Source organism: Marmota flaviventris, chromosome 10 (genome assembly GCF_047511675.1).
Source record: "Marmota flaviventris isolate mMarFla1 chromosome 10, mMarFla1.hap1, whole genome shotgun sequence".
In the NCBI taxonomy this organism is placed as follows: domain Eukaryota; kingdom Metazoa; phylum Chordata; class Mammalia; order Rodentia; family Sciuridae; genus Marmota; species Marmota flaviventris.
Window position 1 is genome coordinate 16346975 of NC_092507.1, and position 13926 is coordinate 16360900.

At 48.5% G+C, this 13926-nt stretch overlaps 1 protein-coding gene and 1 long non-coding RNA gene across 2 annotated transcripts in view; both read left to right on the forward strand.

Annotated features, from left to right (window-relative positions):
• Positions 1–13926, forward strand: part of Zbtb40 (zinc finger and BTB domain containing 40) — a 68299-nt gene that overhangs the window by 45940 nt on the left and 8433 nt on the right. The window contains exons 6-13 of the mRNA XM_027936992.2: positions 1114–1306; positions 3242–3378; positions 4456–4657; positions 5222–5355; positions 7113–7281; positions 7593–8051; positions 8708–8914; positions 12291–12455. Coding sequence (XP_027792793.1) covers positions 1114–1306; positions 3242–3378; positions 4456–4657; positions 5222–5355; positions 7113–7281; positions 7593–8051; positions 8708–8914; positions 12291–12455 — 1666 coding nt within the window. The remainder of the gene's footprint in view (positions 1–1113; positions 1307–3241; positions 3379–4455; positions 4658–5221; positions 5356–7112; positions 7282–7592; positions 8052–8707; positions 8915–12290; positions 12456–13926) is intronic.
• On the forward strand, positions 5364–6313 carry LOC139707217 (uncharacterized). The gene is made up of 2 exons (XR_011708785.1): positions 5364–5582; positions 5616–6313. It is a non-coding gene; the product is annotated as an uncharacterized lncRNA (long non-coding RNA).

Consider the following 13926-nt stretch of genomic DNA (forward strand, 5'->3'; position numbering starts at 1 on the left):
GACCTTAAACAAAGAGAATGACTATGTTCTGTACAGACAAGGAATATGACAACTGATTTATATATATATATATATATATATATATATATATATATATGTGTGTGTGTGTGTGTGTGTGTGTGTGTGTGTGTGTGTATATATATATATATATGTATTCCAATTTGATTTAAAATCTAGATTCATTATTTTCAGATGGAATTAGTTTGCTAATGGCAATCTTTGGCATACTACCGTGACTGATCTGCCTGTTTCTCCTTTCCCCAAAGGAAAGCTCCAAAGGCAGTCACTGTGAATCTGTGGATTACAGATATCGAAATAATCCTCTGCTTTATCGGTTCCAAAAGAGCCATGTTTTGTATATTGCATCATGATCTATTAAGAAATAGTTCTATCGTAATAGGAAAGTATATGTCACGTGTTGTACTTTTCAACCTCTTGGTAGAGCCCTGTGCCCTTTTGACTCAGAAAATCATTCAGCACACCAAAGAGGAAAGGGGGAGAGGGGTGGTTGCACTGACAGGAGCTGATGTGTGTGGGCACTGAGAACAAAGACACAGAGGATCAAGAACTCATGAGAAAGAACCCAGAAAAGCACTTTATTATTTGGAGTCCACAGGCTCCATATAAATTATCTGGGTATTCAACTTACTTTGCAAATAAAGCAAAATAATAGAATGGCTCTAAAAATATAACCTATGCCAGTATCGTGAATTTGACCAAGCAGAGAGCAAAACACATTTTACCTATATTAGTCAATTTCCAGTCTATGTTTCTCAGTCTTAGTGTCTGAACAAACTAAATCCCAAGAAACAGGTCCCATGTAAGCTACCTGACTTACTCTGTCATATAGACCAAGCATAAGAGTGTTTTTAAAATCACAGGCTCTGGCAAGGAATGTACGCGGACCTAGAGTTGAGGGGGAGGATTCATAAAGCTGTTTGGAGAATGATTAAAACAGATTAAGGAGAGGACTGTGACACAAGTCATGCCAGAGACTTAAAGGACTTGGAGACAGGGCATCCTGTAGTGCCGTCTTGCGGGTCTGCCAGTGGTGGGTCAGATAAATTCTGAATTGCCAGTAACCGGAGTCGCCTTGATTGCTTGCCACCGCAGGTGATTCTGAATTGCTGTGAGGGCAGAACACCCAAGGAGGCAGTAGAAAATTGGTTGCACAGAGTGACTGAAGAGAAGACCCTGAGCGCCGAGAGTTTGGTAAAACTCCTCCAGGCTGTGAAGATGCCGTTTCCAAACTTGGACCTTCTGCTGGGGAATTTGCAGAAGTCAGCCGCTTCGCCCAGCACCACAGGTATTAGTTAATTGTTGACTGTCTGGACTGGAACTCCACCTACAGAAAATTACAGCCTTAAACACCATTTGGCTCCATGCTGAGAAGATAAGATAATGTTAAGAAATGTCATTGTCAGACAGAAACTAGCTGTCACAAATCAGTGACTCTCAGTATTTCTGGAGTCAAGATCTGAAATGAGAATGACTATTCTCCATTAAACTCCCTTGTGCGGTAGCAGAGTTCAGGGTTTATTAATGATGACTCCCCCAGGGTGTCCCGGATCACCCGTGAAAGCTGAGGGAACACGGGGGCTCCTGAGGCTCAGCATTCCACCACACTGTGTGGATGGGTGTGAGCAGCAGAGAGAAACCTTGATTGCCCTGCTCCCTCTCAAAGGCTCTTTGCTTCCAGCCGTCCCCAGACTGAACTACAGTTTGGTGTCATTCACTGGGGGAAATGAGCACATCTCCATCCCTTAAAAAAGTCCAATTGGAATCAATTTCCCTTGTCCCAGGGCATTTAGGACTGAGATGACTTTCAGAAAAAGGATACCTGGGAAATGGAAGAACTCTTAAATACAAGCTCTTAAATTTTAAGTTACGATTCATTTAGTAGAAATCTATGCATTAGATGTGTATTACTACTGTGTATTATTGTATATCTTCCAGTTTATAAAAATAATATAAACTTATGTAAACTTGGACAGTTCCAAAAATAAAGAAGACAACATCGAGTCCTCAACTATGTCGATATTAATATTAATAAAATATTGATCTATTTTATCTACTACATGATTTTTACGTTACTGAGACACTGCCATTTTATAATTTTAGATTTCACCCGTTTAACGATATAACGACATTGTCTCTCATGTTTTGAAAAACTCTCCATTATCCTGTTTTTTGAAGGTTGTATAGTTTTCCATCATGGGGACATGCATGATGTATGTTGGGGGGCATGTGTGGCATAGTGGTAAAGACTCTGGAATCAAGATGACCTGATTTTGTAGCCTGACTCTGCATTCTGTGGCCATGTGACCCTGAGCAAACAAATTAACCTTTTTGAACCTTGTGTTTTTTTGGAATGATATCACAGTGATACCTGTCACATTCACTTTTGTGACTACTCCGAAAAATACTTGCAAAACACTAAATACGTGCGGTGCCTGGCACACAGTAGGCACTCATTCAGCATTGCTTAATCGTCATGGTTGTCACCATCTTTACAGCCTAGGCAGGGATGGTTATCTTTGTGTATATTTCTTCTGCCTTCAGATAATTCCGGGGGGTGGCGGGTGGCAGGGCTGGGATGGAGCCCAGGGCTCTGGGTGGTCGGCCCACACTCTCATGGCTCCAGCCCTTGCTCTCAGATAACTTCTTCAGATTAGATTCATAGAAGTGGATTTACTGAGTCAAACAGAAGAATGAAATTTTAAATGTCTGCAAAGCTGAGGGAATACCAGATAGTTCTGATTTTTTCTTGACTTTCAAGTAAACATGACTTCTTAAAAGAGAGTACCTGTCGCGGCGCAGAGGGCATCCAGGCGGGACTGTGCGTTGGCTCCCAGCACAGCCTTGACTTGTGGCTGCTTGAATCCTGGATGCCCCGTGGATCCTCTGCCGTAGGCTTCACAGACAGCACCCCCTGGAATCTGTGCATCTGAAGGAATCTCTGCCAGTATGGCCTTCGCTCTACCCACTGCTGAGCACTAAGTCACCAGCAGGCACTGACTTCCAAAGTGCTAGTGGTTTTGTGACCCTGAAGCACCAGGTGATTAAGTGTCGACCAGAGGAGCTCTGAGCCCCAGGCCAGCTGCTGACCCCTGCTCTGTAGCAGAGCACCTCTTGCACTGGTCTTTCTCCTTCTCATCTGTAAATGCCTAATCTTCTGTGAGAGAAGCCCTGGGGAGGTTTTGTTGCATCAAACATGATTGTTTTGCTGATACTCTTACAGTCCAGCCGAGCTCTGATGATTATGGGACTGAGCTGTTGAGACGCTATCATGAAAACCTCTCGGAGATTTTCACAGACAACCAGGTGTTGCTAAAGGTGATCTCACATATGAAGAGTTTAGCCCCTGCAGAAAGAGAGGTAAGGGAGGGAGGGAGGGAAGGAAAAATGTAAAAAAACACACACACACACTTGAATGTCTTCTATAAATGCATATACCTGACCATGTTGAAATGCTAATTCATTCTTTTTCTTTTGGTACTGAGGATTGAACCCCAGGGGCACTTAACCACTGAGCCAAATCCCCAGCCCTTTCTCTGTATTTAGAGACAAGGTCTCACTGAGTTGCTTAGGGCCTTGCTAAGTTGCTGAGGCTGGCTTCGCACTCATGATCCTCCTGCCTCAGCCTCCCAAGCCACTGGGATTATAGACGTACGCCACCACACCTGGCCTAAGGTGACTCATTTTCTAAGGCAGAATAATAAATAGAATATATTCTAATTTCTATGGTAAGAAGGAAAGATATTCGAAAGGAAGAATGAAGAACTTTGTCATGTATTAAGACATCCTCTCAGTTAAAAAATGGGGGGGAAAGAGCCAGGTGTAGTGACGCATACCTGTAATCTCAGTGGCTCCAGAGGCTGAGGCAGGAGGATCCTGAGTTTGAAGACAGCCTTAGCAACTTAGGGAGGCCCTAAGCAACTTAGTGAGACCCTGTCTCTAAATTAAAAAGATATTTAAAAAGTGCTGGGGATATGGCTCAGTGGTTAAGCACTCCTGGGTTCAATCCCTGGTATCAAAAAAAAAAAAAAAAGAATTTTTTTTTGATACCAGAAATTGAATCCAGGGTCTCATGATGCTAAGCAAGCACTGTATCAGTGAGCTACAGCTACACTCCCACCCCCCCCCCCCAATAAATTTAATTAAAAAAGAAATCATCTATTCAGAGAGGTGAGGATGTTGAAAACCTCCTCAGAGGTGTTCGCCATAACCCAATGCCCAGACTTGTAGCTCTGTACCCAGCCCAGGGCTAGAATTCTCCAAAACACCCATTTTTGTTTGTGATTGTTTCTTTTTTTCCCTTAAAACTTTATTTTATTTATTTATTTTTATATGGTGCTGTGGCTCGGGACCAGTGCCTCACACGAACGTGCCAGGTGAGCCTCTGCCACTGAGCCACACCAGCCCCTAAGTGTGCGTTTGTGCTGCATCTTAAAGGTCATGGAGAGCCTTGTGAAACGGGAACCTGGCTCCGGTGGTTTCAGCTCCTTGATGTCAGCAGTCCTAGAAAAGCAGACTCTCTCTGCGACAGCCATTTGGCAGCTGCTGCTGGTGGCCCAGGAGACAAAGGCCTGTCCGTTGAACCTGCTCATGGAGGAAATAGGAAGGGAGCCTGGTGCGGATGCTTTTTTCCAGGCGGGTAAGTTACCTGACCTCTGCCACTAGAGGCGATTGTCCATCATCCCAGGAGTGAAAAGAGTTCTTATGGTGTCACCCACATCCTACCCTTGGGTGTAACGACCTGAAAGTTCTGGTCTTCTGCTGCACAGTAGGGCAGGTGTAAGTAATGACAGAGTCCTTATGTTTCTGGAAAGCTAGAAGAAGGCTTTTGAACGTGTTCAGAGAAATGACAAGTGAGCAGATAGCTCTGCCTACCCTGATCTAAGCATCACCCAGTGTGTACATGTATCAAAACTTCACCAGGACTCCACAAATATGTGTCATTTCTGTGTCAAGTTTTTAAAAAGTAAGGACTGGCAATTAAAAAAAAATAGGCATTTTTAAACCTTTTTTTAAAATTATGCAGTAATTATTCTAAGCTTACATTTATTATCACATTCTGATTACAGTCCTATCTACCATTTTTGTCACCCCAACCAAGACAGGTGGAATGTGTTCTTATTAGGAGGAACTGAGTCGAGGAAGGGGAAGGAGGAAATGGCGCTCATGGCTTGACTCAGTTTCCAATCTCCCTTTCTTTCAGTGACTGCCCCAGAAAATGCTGCCTTAGAAACAGTCCTGAGGCATTACAAGTTGATCGCAGAAGCCATCCAACAGAGGCGCGAGCGCAAGTGCTTGTCCCCAGAGGAGGAGCACCTGGCTGAGACCATGAAAGAGGTGCAGGGAAATAAACAGCAAGTCTAATTCTGGAGAGTTCTACTGGGTTGAAGCTTGGGGCTGTCCTCATTCCCAGGGGAGGAGCCACCCTCTGCAGAGGACCTGCTGTGTGCCTCGCCTGTGCGAAGCTCTTTATAGCACCTTTGCCTTTTTAGTTCTCCAACTCTAAGTGGCAGGTGATGTCATCACATTTTATGGACAAAGGAGTTTAGCTCCACACAGTTAAGGTTAACAAGGTAAAGCCAGGCTTGAGCCATAAGGTTAACAAGGTAAAGCCAGGCTTGAGCCCAGTTTTGCAACTCAAACGTACATTTATTCCAACTGTCTAAACCTAGGAACATCTCAGGGGAAGCTATGGTTCTGTTCTCGGACCTAGTCTAAGAAGCAACTTCTCTCAGATGAGGAAAAGTAAAGTTGGTCTTATTGCATGTTCTTTTCTGGCTTCTTGAAAGAGCCATGGTAAACATAGATAGAACAAAGCTTTGGCCCATATGGGCTAGCAAACAGTGCCAGCTCATTTTCTGTAAGGCTTCTCACAATGTGGCTAGCATCCCAGAAAAACCAGGTGGGATTGGGGTGATTGGTGGAGGTCCGTTTATGTGCATTTTAGCAGGAAAGAACAATAAAAGAAACAGAAAATTGGACTACAAATTCACCTGGTGTTCTTTCCATCCAGGTAGGCTTGGAAGGTGTGCAGAAGGACAGGTTTCTCACCATCCCACAGGGACTGGCCCCTTGCTTTGGCCCTAGTGGGTGGATGGTGGCACGTGTTCCTGCCGGGTGCGGGAGGCAGGGCTCCTGTGCCCGTGTCCCCAGCACAGCAGTACTTCAGAGCGCGGACTTCTGCAGTTGATCAGTTTTAGCCTCACTAATTAGTCTCATGCCTGCCTCCAGGGACATCAGGTTTATTTAGATGGACTTGAAAAGAGCAGAAATAAAATATCTTCCAAAATGAAAATTCCGTGTGGCCATCTGTGGATGGTTTTGCTTTATTTTCTCAGTATGCCGACTCTCTGCTGATAGCTCTGACGTTCTGAAAGAGGACAGCTTTGAAATCAGATTCTTGGCCTCTTTAAAGCCCCTATTTGAACCTGCTTTAAAACGCCGAGTTTCTTTATGAAAGAAAATGATGTTTAAAAGGGCACATCTAAGTGTCTAAAAATATGAAGCCCCTGATAGCGCAGAATTACTTCCAGACACGGAGACAATTGGATATTATGGAAGATCATCCCGATCTCCACGACAGAAACACCAGCTCCAAGCCCTGTTGCTCTCCAGGCTTCCAGGGTTAAGATCTAGGAAAGCTCTCGGAGCTCCCAGAGCTGAGAGAACTCTTAGAGAAAATGCTGAGTCCTCCCTGTTTGTGCCTGCTTTGTGTTTCAGTTCATCTCTACGTGTGCTTCTTTTTGTGTTTTGTTAATTTCCCTGTCGCTTGGAAAACAAGGCTCTCCTTTACACGTGTCATGAGGACAGGTGTGAGCTACTTAGAGATGCAGAGGTATCTTCTGGAACTAGATTTTTTAAAAAAATATTTTTAGTTGTAGATGGACACAATACCTTTATGGTGTTTGTTTTCCTTTTTTGTTGTTGTTTTGGGTGGTGCTGGGGATCCAACTCAATGCCTCATGCATGCTAGGCAAGCGCTCTACCACTGAGCCACAACCCCAGCCCTGGAACTAGATTTTTTTAAAGTTGAAAACTATGGAGAAAATCTTGGGGTATTAACCCCATACCTTTGTCTCATGGTATTCATTTAGATTCTGAATATTTCCTCTGAAACGGCCAGCCCCGAAGCTTCCCTGAGAGCAGTGCTGAGCAGAGCCAAGGAGAAATCAGTCTCAGCCATTGAAATCTGCCGCCTCCTGTGCAGTGTCCACAAGTCTTTCCCAGGCCTGCAGCCTGTCATGCAGGAGCTGGCACACATTGGTAAGGAATGGGGCTGGGGATTTGTTAGGCCCCAGGCTCTTTCTTACTGAGGAAAAGAGGCAGCCGCTCATATGAGAGAGCATCATACCTCGAGTTATTTATTCCTTTTGTATGCTCTCAACACCTAACGCAGCCAAGAGGCACGGGTACGTGGTGCTACTTGTGTTTATTGGGAAATAAACTGTGATATTACTTGAGAGTTTTTTGAGGATCCCAAGTAGTCTCCATTCTCCTCTGAGAGTGTGTTAGAAACGTTATAAAGCAACAGAGGAACAGGATTCCCAGAGCCCTAAGGTTTCTCCCTCCTGCAGGTCTCCTAACCAAGGAAGACGGAGAGCAGGGAGCGTGGAAAGTGCACAATAGATTCCACCCTGGCCCCAGCAACAGGGAAAATGAGGCCAAGGAAGACAGCCAGGCTGCAGGCCCAGGTAGCCAGGGAGAGACAGGTCCCCTGCCAGAGCAGCAAGAAGCAGACACGGCTGCCTCTCCCGACTCTGCCAAGAAGAGCTTCGTCTGCAAGGCCTGTGACAAGAGCTTCCATTTCTACTGCCGCCTGAAGGTGCACATGAAGCGCTGCCGCGTGGCCAAGAGCAGACAGGTGCAGCGCAAGGACGGCAGTGAGGCCAAGGAGGCCGAGAAGGAGCTGGGCGCACAGCAGCCGGAGGCCCGCGGTGCAGGTGCAGGGGCCGAGCCCGAAGTCCCCAAGAAGAAGAAGAAGCGGCTTCCGGTGACATGCGACCTCTGTGGGAGAGAATTTGCCCATGCCTCAGGTACCATTGCGGGGGTCATAGTGGGGCCCTGGGTGTGCCAGGAGGATATGGACGGGCTCTGAAAACAGCAGGCTTTCTCAGAAGCAGGATGATATTTCAGAGGAAGCACGAGCTCTGGAATCAGCTTCCTGAGCTGTGATTTCCCAATCTGTCCCACAGACACCCTGATGCTGTTTACTTTTTTAGATTGTTTTGAAGTTTTAAGGCAGCAGAGCTCAGCATCTCCCACAGCAGCGGCAGGAGAGTACACATACAGAAACTCAGGTGGTCACTATTCATAATAATGATGGCCAGCTATTCAGCACCTGACTCTTAGGTTCCATGTACTACCCGCTTCTTGGAATGAATTAGAGTCACAGAAATCGTGGAATGCAGAGTCGGAATTGTTTCCCTTGTCCCAGGTGTTGGGTAAACATAATGAAACATAATAGAGGTGTGTTTCTCTACTTTGGGGGGCTGGGTCCTGTTGAAGAATGGGGAAAGAGGTAAACCTGGAATCATTTAATGTCTGATGCAACCAGGAGTCACTCCAAGGGGACTCGGGACCGGTGGTGGGCAGCTGAACAGCAGGCGTGGCCGAGGTGGTGCTTGCAGCATCCTCCTGATGCCTAATGCTGATGGCCAGTGTCTCTTCTGCTCCCTTCCTGGCCTCTCAGGCATGCAGTACCACAAGCTGACAGAGCACTTTGATGAGAAGCCTTTCTCCTGTGAAGAGTGTGGCGCCAAGTTTGCAGCCAACTCCACCCTGAAGAACCATCTCCGCCTGCACACCGGGGACCGCCCGTTCATGTGCAAGCACTGCCTCATGACCTTCACGCAGGCCTCCGCCCTGGCCTACCACACCAAGAAGAAGCATTCGGAAGGTGAGGCACCAACGCGCTCCCCTTCCTCCTGCGGCCTTCCAGCATGTGACCTGCCAAAACCCCGTTAAGCCTTAGGCCTGGTCTACATGTCAGGGAAATTAAAAACGAAAACAGGACTTAAAATCTGGCACACAGTGAGGACTCCCGTCTGCCCCCAGGTCGTACAGTGCCTGCTGGGAGGGTTTCTGGAGAGGCTGGCTGACGTTGTTTATGACTGAGGCTTTACAGTGTGTGGAGGCCAGGGGTTCTCTGAGTTCTGATGTGTGGTTCAAGCATGAGAAAGACCTGGGGAAGCACTGGCTGTGGGTCAGGCAGCGCCAGGAGCTACGGGTGGGCTGGGACTCCAGCACTCGCCCGCGGGCAGCAGGGACAGCACGGCAGAGTGCAGAGGGGGCTCTGGTGCAGGCGGGGGAGAGGCAGTGTGTTGTCAGGAGAGCCTTTGGAGGGCTCTGCATGGAGTCTGAGTGTTTCCATGCATGTAATGGTGCCCGTCACCTCCCCGATGCTCACCGTAGTCTCCTTACCTGTCTCCTTGCTTGCACCATTTTAAAACTAAACCATATCCGGTCTTTTTTCTGCTCAAGACCACGTGGCTTTTAGTCTCCTGCAGTGTGACTCTGGAGTCCTTCTGCAGCTGCCCCCAGTCTGTGGGCTCCTCCCTGGCTCTCCTTGCTCCTGCCCACCCACTCTGTCCTGCCCACTCTAGTTTCCTTCCCAGGCTTCAGGCCTGTTGGGCACTTGCTCCAGGACTCTGTCCATTTCTTGGGACGCCTCCTTTCAGATGTCTCCGTGCTTCCCGGCTCCTTCCAGGATTTCCTCACCGACAGCTGCTGGAGTCCCTCCCTGCACCACTGGAACCTCACCCACAGCCTGCTTCCTTGCGTTACTTTTCCCACTGTGCTTACCGTGGGATGAGTCTCTGCTGGGTTCGTGTAGTCTGCTTGCAGTTAGTCTCCCTTGTTAGAAGGCTGGCTTCATGCAGGTAGAGCTGTTGGTCTTTTTTCCCCTATTGCTGAATTCAGGGAACTTGGAATGGTATTTGGCAATTGTAGACCCTCGAAGTTGACTGATGAATGGGTTTCTTAAGTACTCTTCTGGGCATGGAGAAGTTGTAGGTGCACACACTGTGCTCCCACGGAGCTTGCACTCCAGTGGGTAAAACAAACAACAAAGAAGTCAATGTGTAACAGAAATCCAGAGTGTAGCCATTGCTGTGAAGAAAGGCCAGGCCAGGTAGGCCACAGGCATGACAGGACTGGGGTGGGCACTATTCACGTCATCAGGGAAGCCTCTGAGGGAGGTGTGCCAGGTGAAATCTGATCAAAGTGAGCACTGCAGCCAGTGGAGAGCCCCTCCCCAGAGTGGGAAGGAGCTTCCCAAGTCAGCATCCGTGAGAACAGCGTGTTAAGGGAGAAAGCCAGAGGGCCAGGTCCCGTAAGGTCTGACTAGTCCAGCTGAGGACTTTGGCTTTGATGTGAACAATGTTAGTTTCTATGCTGCTTTAACATATTACCACAAATTATGGCTTAAAACAACACAGAAGTATTATCTTCCCATTCTGGAGGTTGGAAGTCCAAAAATGAATATTATGAGGCTAAGTCAAGGGCTCAGCAGAGTTGTGTTCCCTGTGGGGGTACAAGGGGGGATCCCCTCCTTGCCTTTCCCAGCATCTAGAGTCTGCCTGTCATCCTGGGCTCTCGGCCACATCACTTCAGCCTCTGCTCTATCACCATGCCCCCTCCTTGGGCTCTCCGTCCTCCCTCTTACCAGAATGCTGTGATTCCACAGGGCCCCTAGAGAGACAGAATGAGATCAAGATGCTTAACTCAGGCACAGATTCTTTCGCACAGTTACCATTTCCAGGGCTTAGGACGTGGCCATTTGGGAAGCCATTATTCTGCCCTAAGAGGGTTTTGAGCAAAGTGATGGGATCTGGTTACATTCTTAGAGGTTACTTCTGCCCACTTTCAACAGTGAACTGTTCCAGGACTGGAGTGTGATATACAAAGATAATGGCAGGCGCTTGTGGCAGTCAATGGAGAGAGGATGTAGTTTTCAACTAGAGTTGTATTAGGGTTGGAAAAGCATTCAAGTTTGAGGAGATACACACACACACACACACACACACACAGATTTATTTATTATTATTTATTTATTTTGGGGGGTACTGGGGACTTAACCCAGGGGCACTTAGCTACTGAGCCACATCCCCAGCCCTTTTATATTTTATTTAGAGACAGGGTCTCATTGAGTTGCTTAGGGCCTCGGCCTCCTGAGCCGCTGGGATTGCAGGTGAGCACCACCATGCCTGGCTGAGGATATGTTTTTGAAAGCAGAGGTGACAGGATGGGTTGGATGTGGGTGCAGGGGGAAGAGAGGACACGGGCATGACTTGGGGCTTGGGCCTGGACAGCTGAGTGAATGACCCTGCGCTTACTGAGGTGGGATTGGGGGCCTGGGCCTGCGTGGGGGGGTGGGGCCAGAGCAGCAGGAGCTGATTGTGAGGGGGCAGATGTGGGGGGAAGAGCTCTGAGTGGACAGGCAGACAGAAAGCTGGTGTCTGAGCCTGGAGTTGTGGCAAAGGGTGGCGCTGTCAGCAAGGCAGTGTGCAGGGCTCTGAGATGAGGTCATCTAGAAAGGGATGCAGAAGGTCAAGGACAAAGCCTCAGGATTCTCAATCATTTCAACTTTTGATTCAAGAAACCTTTTTTTCCCCCCCCAAAAAATCTCTTTCAAAGCCCAATAGGTGAAAGTGGAAATGAGGCTGTCTGCCCTGGGTGCCGCGGGCCTACGTCACCCGCACTCCTCAGGCACCCACACTCCTCGGCCGGTGCGCCTCTTTACAAATGCCGCTCCTCCAGAGCTGCTCTTGACCTTTCCAGTCTTTGGCAGCCCAGCAGTTACATTTTCATTATGTGTGTGAGAAAGTTGAGAAGCCCAGGGATGTGCACTGACTTTAGAGCAAGTCATTCCTCCTCCAGCCACGTCCCACCTTGGTGTGCAGCTCCACATCACACTGCGCGTCTCGTGAGGAGGCTGGACTCCCGCATTTCTGAACACAAGGATTTATCTTTTGACAGAGGTGGAACGAGCCCTTCCATCCTCGGGGTGGTCTGACAAACAGAGGCCTTCTCTTGTGTGATGAGAACCCTGCTCCTCCATGCAGCTGTGCTCAGCATCTGTCGGGGGTGAGGGGCTGTTGGTGAGGGACAGGTGTTGACAGGAGGCTGCAGACCTCACCCGGTGGATTATAGATTGTCTGAGGTTTTAATGTCATCTCCAGATGACAGTTCCCTGGTGTGTGCCTCAGAATTTTGCCTGTAGGAATGCCGTGAGAGTTCAGTGCTGGCACTCACAAGCTCGTGTGTATTTGCAGGAAAGATGTACGCCTGCCAGTACTGTGATGCGGTGTTCGCCCAGTCCATTGAGCTGTCCCGCCACGTGAGGACCCACACTGGGGACAAGCCATACGTCTGCAGGGACTGTGGCAAGGGCTTCCGGCAAGCCAACGGCCTCTCCATCCACCTGCACACCTTTCACAGTATGTACTGAGATGATGGATGTCAGTTGTGCAGGGCTACACCTGGCCCTGAGAAAACGTGGAGCAGTCATACAGAGGTTCACCCCACCAGAACTGGCCCCATTCAGTGCCCTGCCTTCCCACATTCTCCTGCAGACCCACAGTCCTCTGGTCCTGTTTCAGGAAGAATCCCATTTTTAACCTGTCCCCCTATGACGCTGGCTTCTCTCTGCCAAGGCTTTCCCTTGTCCTGCTCCAGCCCGCCTGCTGCTGTTCAGCTGCAAAGGCAGACTGTGCTGGAAGGACAGAGCCTCCGTGCTGGCGGCTCAAGGGCACCAGAGGGTTTGTGTCAGTCCTCATCCTCCTCCTCGTCCTGTGCTCACATCTGCCTCCCGCAAGGGCAGCCCAGCCCTTTCCTGGGTGGAGCCTGCGTCCTGCATGGTGCCCACCGTTCTGTTCCAAGTGTTGTTGAACTTCCCTCAATTAGTAGGGTCTTCCCCCATCCTTCTCCTTTCTACTAGCACCAACATATGCACACACGAGCGCACACACACACGAGGAAAAGAAGTGCTGCCGCCCCTCATGTTTCCTTCAGCCTTGCTTTTTGCAGCCAGAATGTGACCAACACAGCACAGCAAGTGTCCTGGGCTTGATCTTGAATCCTGACCCTGCCACTTACTTTTCAAATTGCCTTCCCTTCCTAAGCTGCATGTGCCCCTTCCAAACTAGAGCACATGATAATACCACCACCTTGGATTCTTGTAAGGATTAAATGAGATCTCACTACCACGGATGCGAGACGTGTCACCCTCACACATAGAAGTGGCTCAATAGATGAGATATTACGGTTGGTGATAAGAGCATCCCTGTCAGGTACCATCTGTCACCATCAAGCTTATCTCTTGGCATTCCAGGTACCTTGCATACCTTCCTCCTCTCTCCTTCCCCCTGCCCATCCTTCCTCCCACACACCACTTTCTAGCTGTTGGCAAACAGTGTCTCACAACATCTGCTTTATGTGAACACATCCACGTCTGCTTTCAGCCCAGCCACCGTGGACTTTGCCAGAGCTCCTCAATGCCAGCATGTGACTGGACACTGGGTTGTGCAGGAAGAATACAAAGTGTGGCCCCTAGCCCCAGGGAGTTGACGAAGACTGCTAAAAGTCCACTTACAGTAGACCTCCAGAGTAGGTCTTGGCTTGGATCCAGTGCCAACCTCTTGAAGTGACATCCGCTTTAGTCTTCTTTTCTCAGTAGCATTACATGAGAATCAGGAAAGGGGAAGACATTAATTTTCAGAATGGAGAGGACCCAAAATAGTTGGCCATATCCCAGAGTCGGTCCTCCCCAGCAGCACAGGACCCAGGCCCCTCGTCCCCTGCACTGAGCTCTCCCGTTCCTTGCTGCGGAAACCTGTGTCAGAGAGCCTTTAAAGGCAGCGTGAAACTGCAATTTTAAGAGCTCTTGTCCACAGGGAGACTAGTTAATGG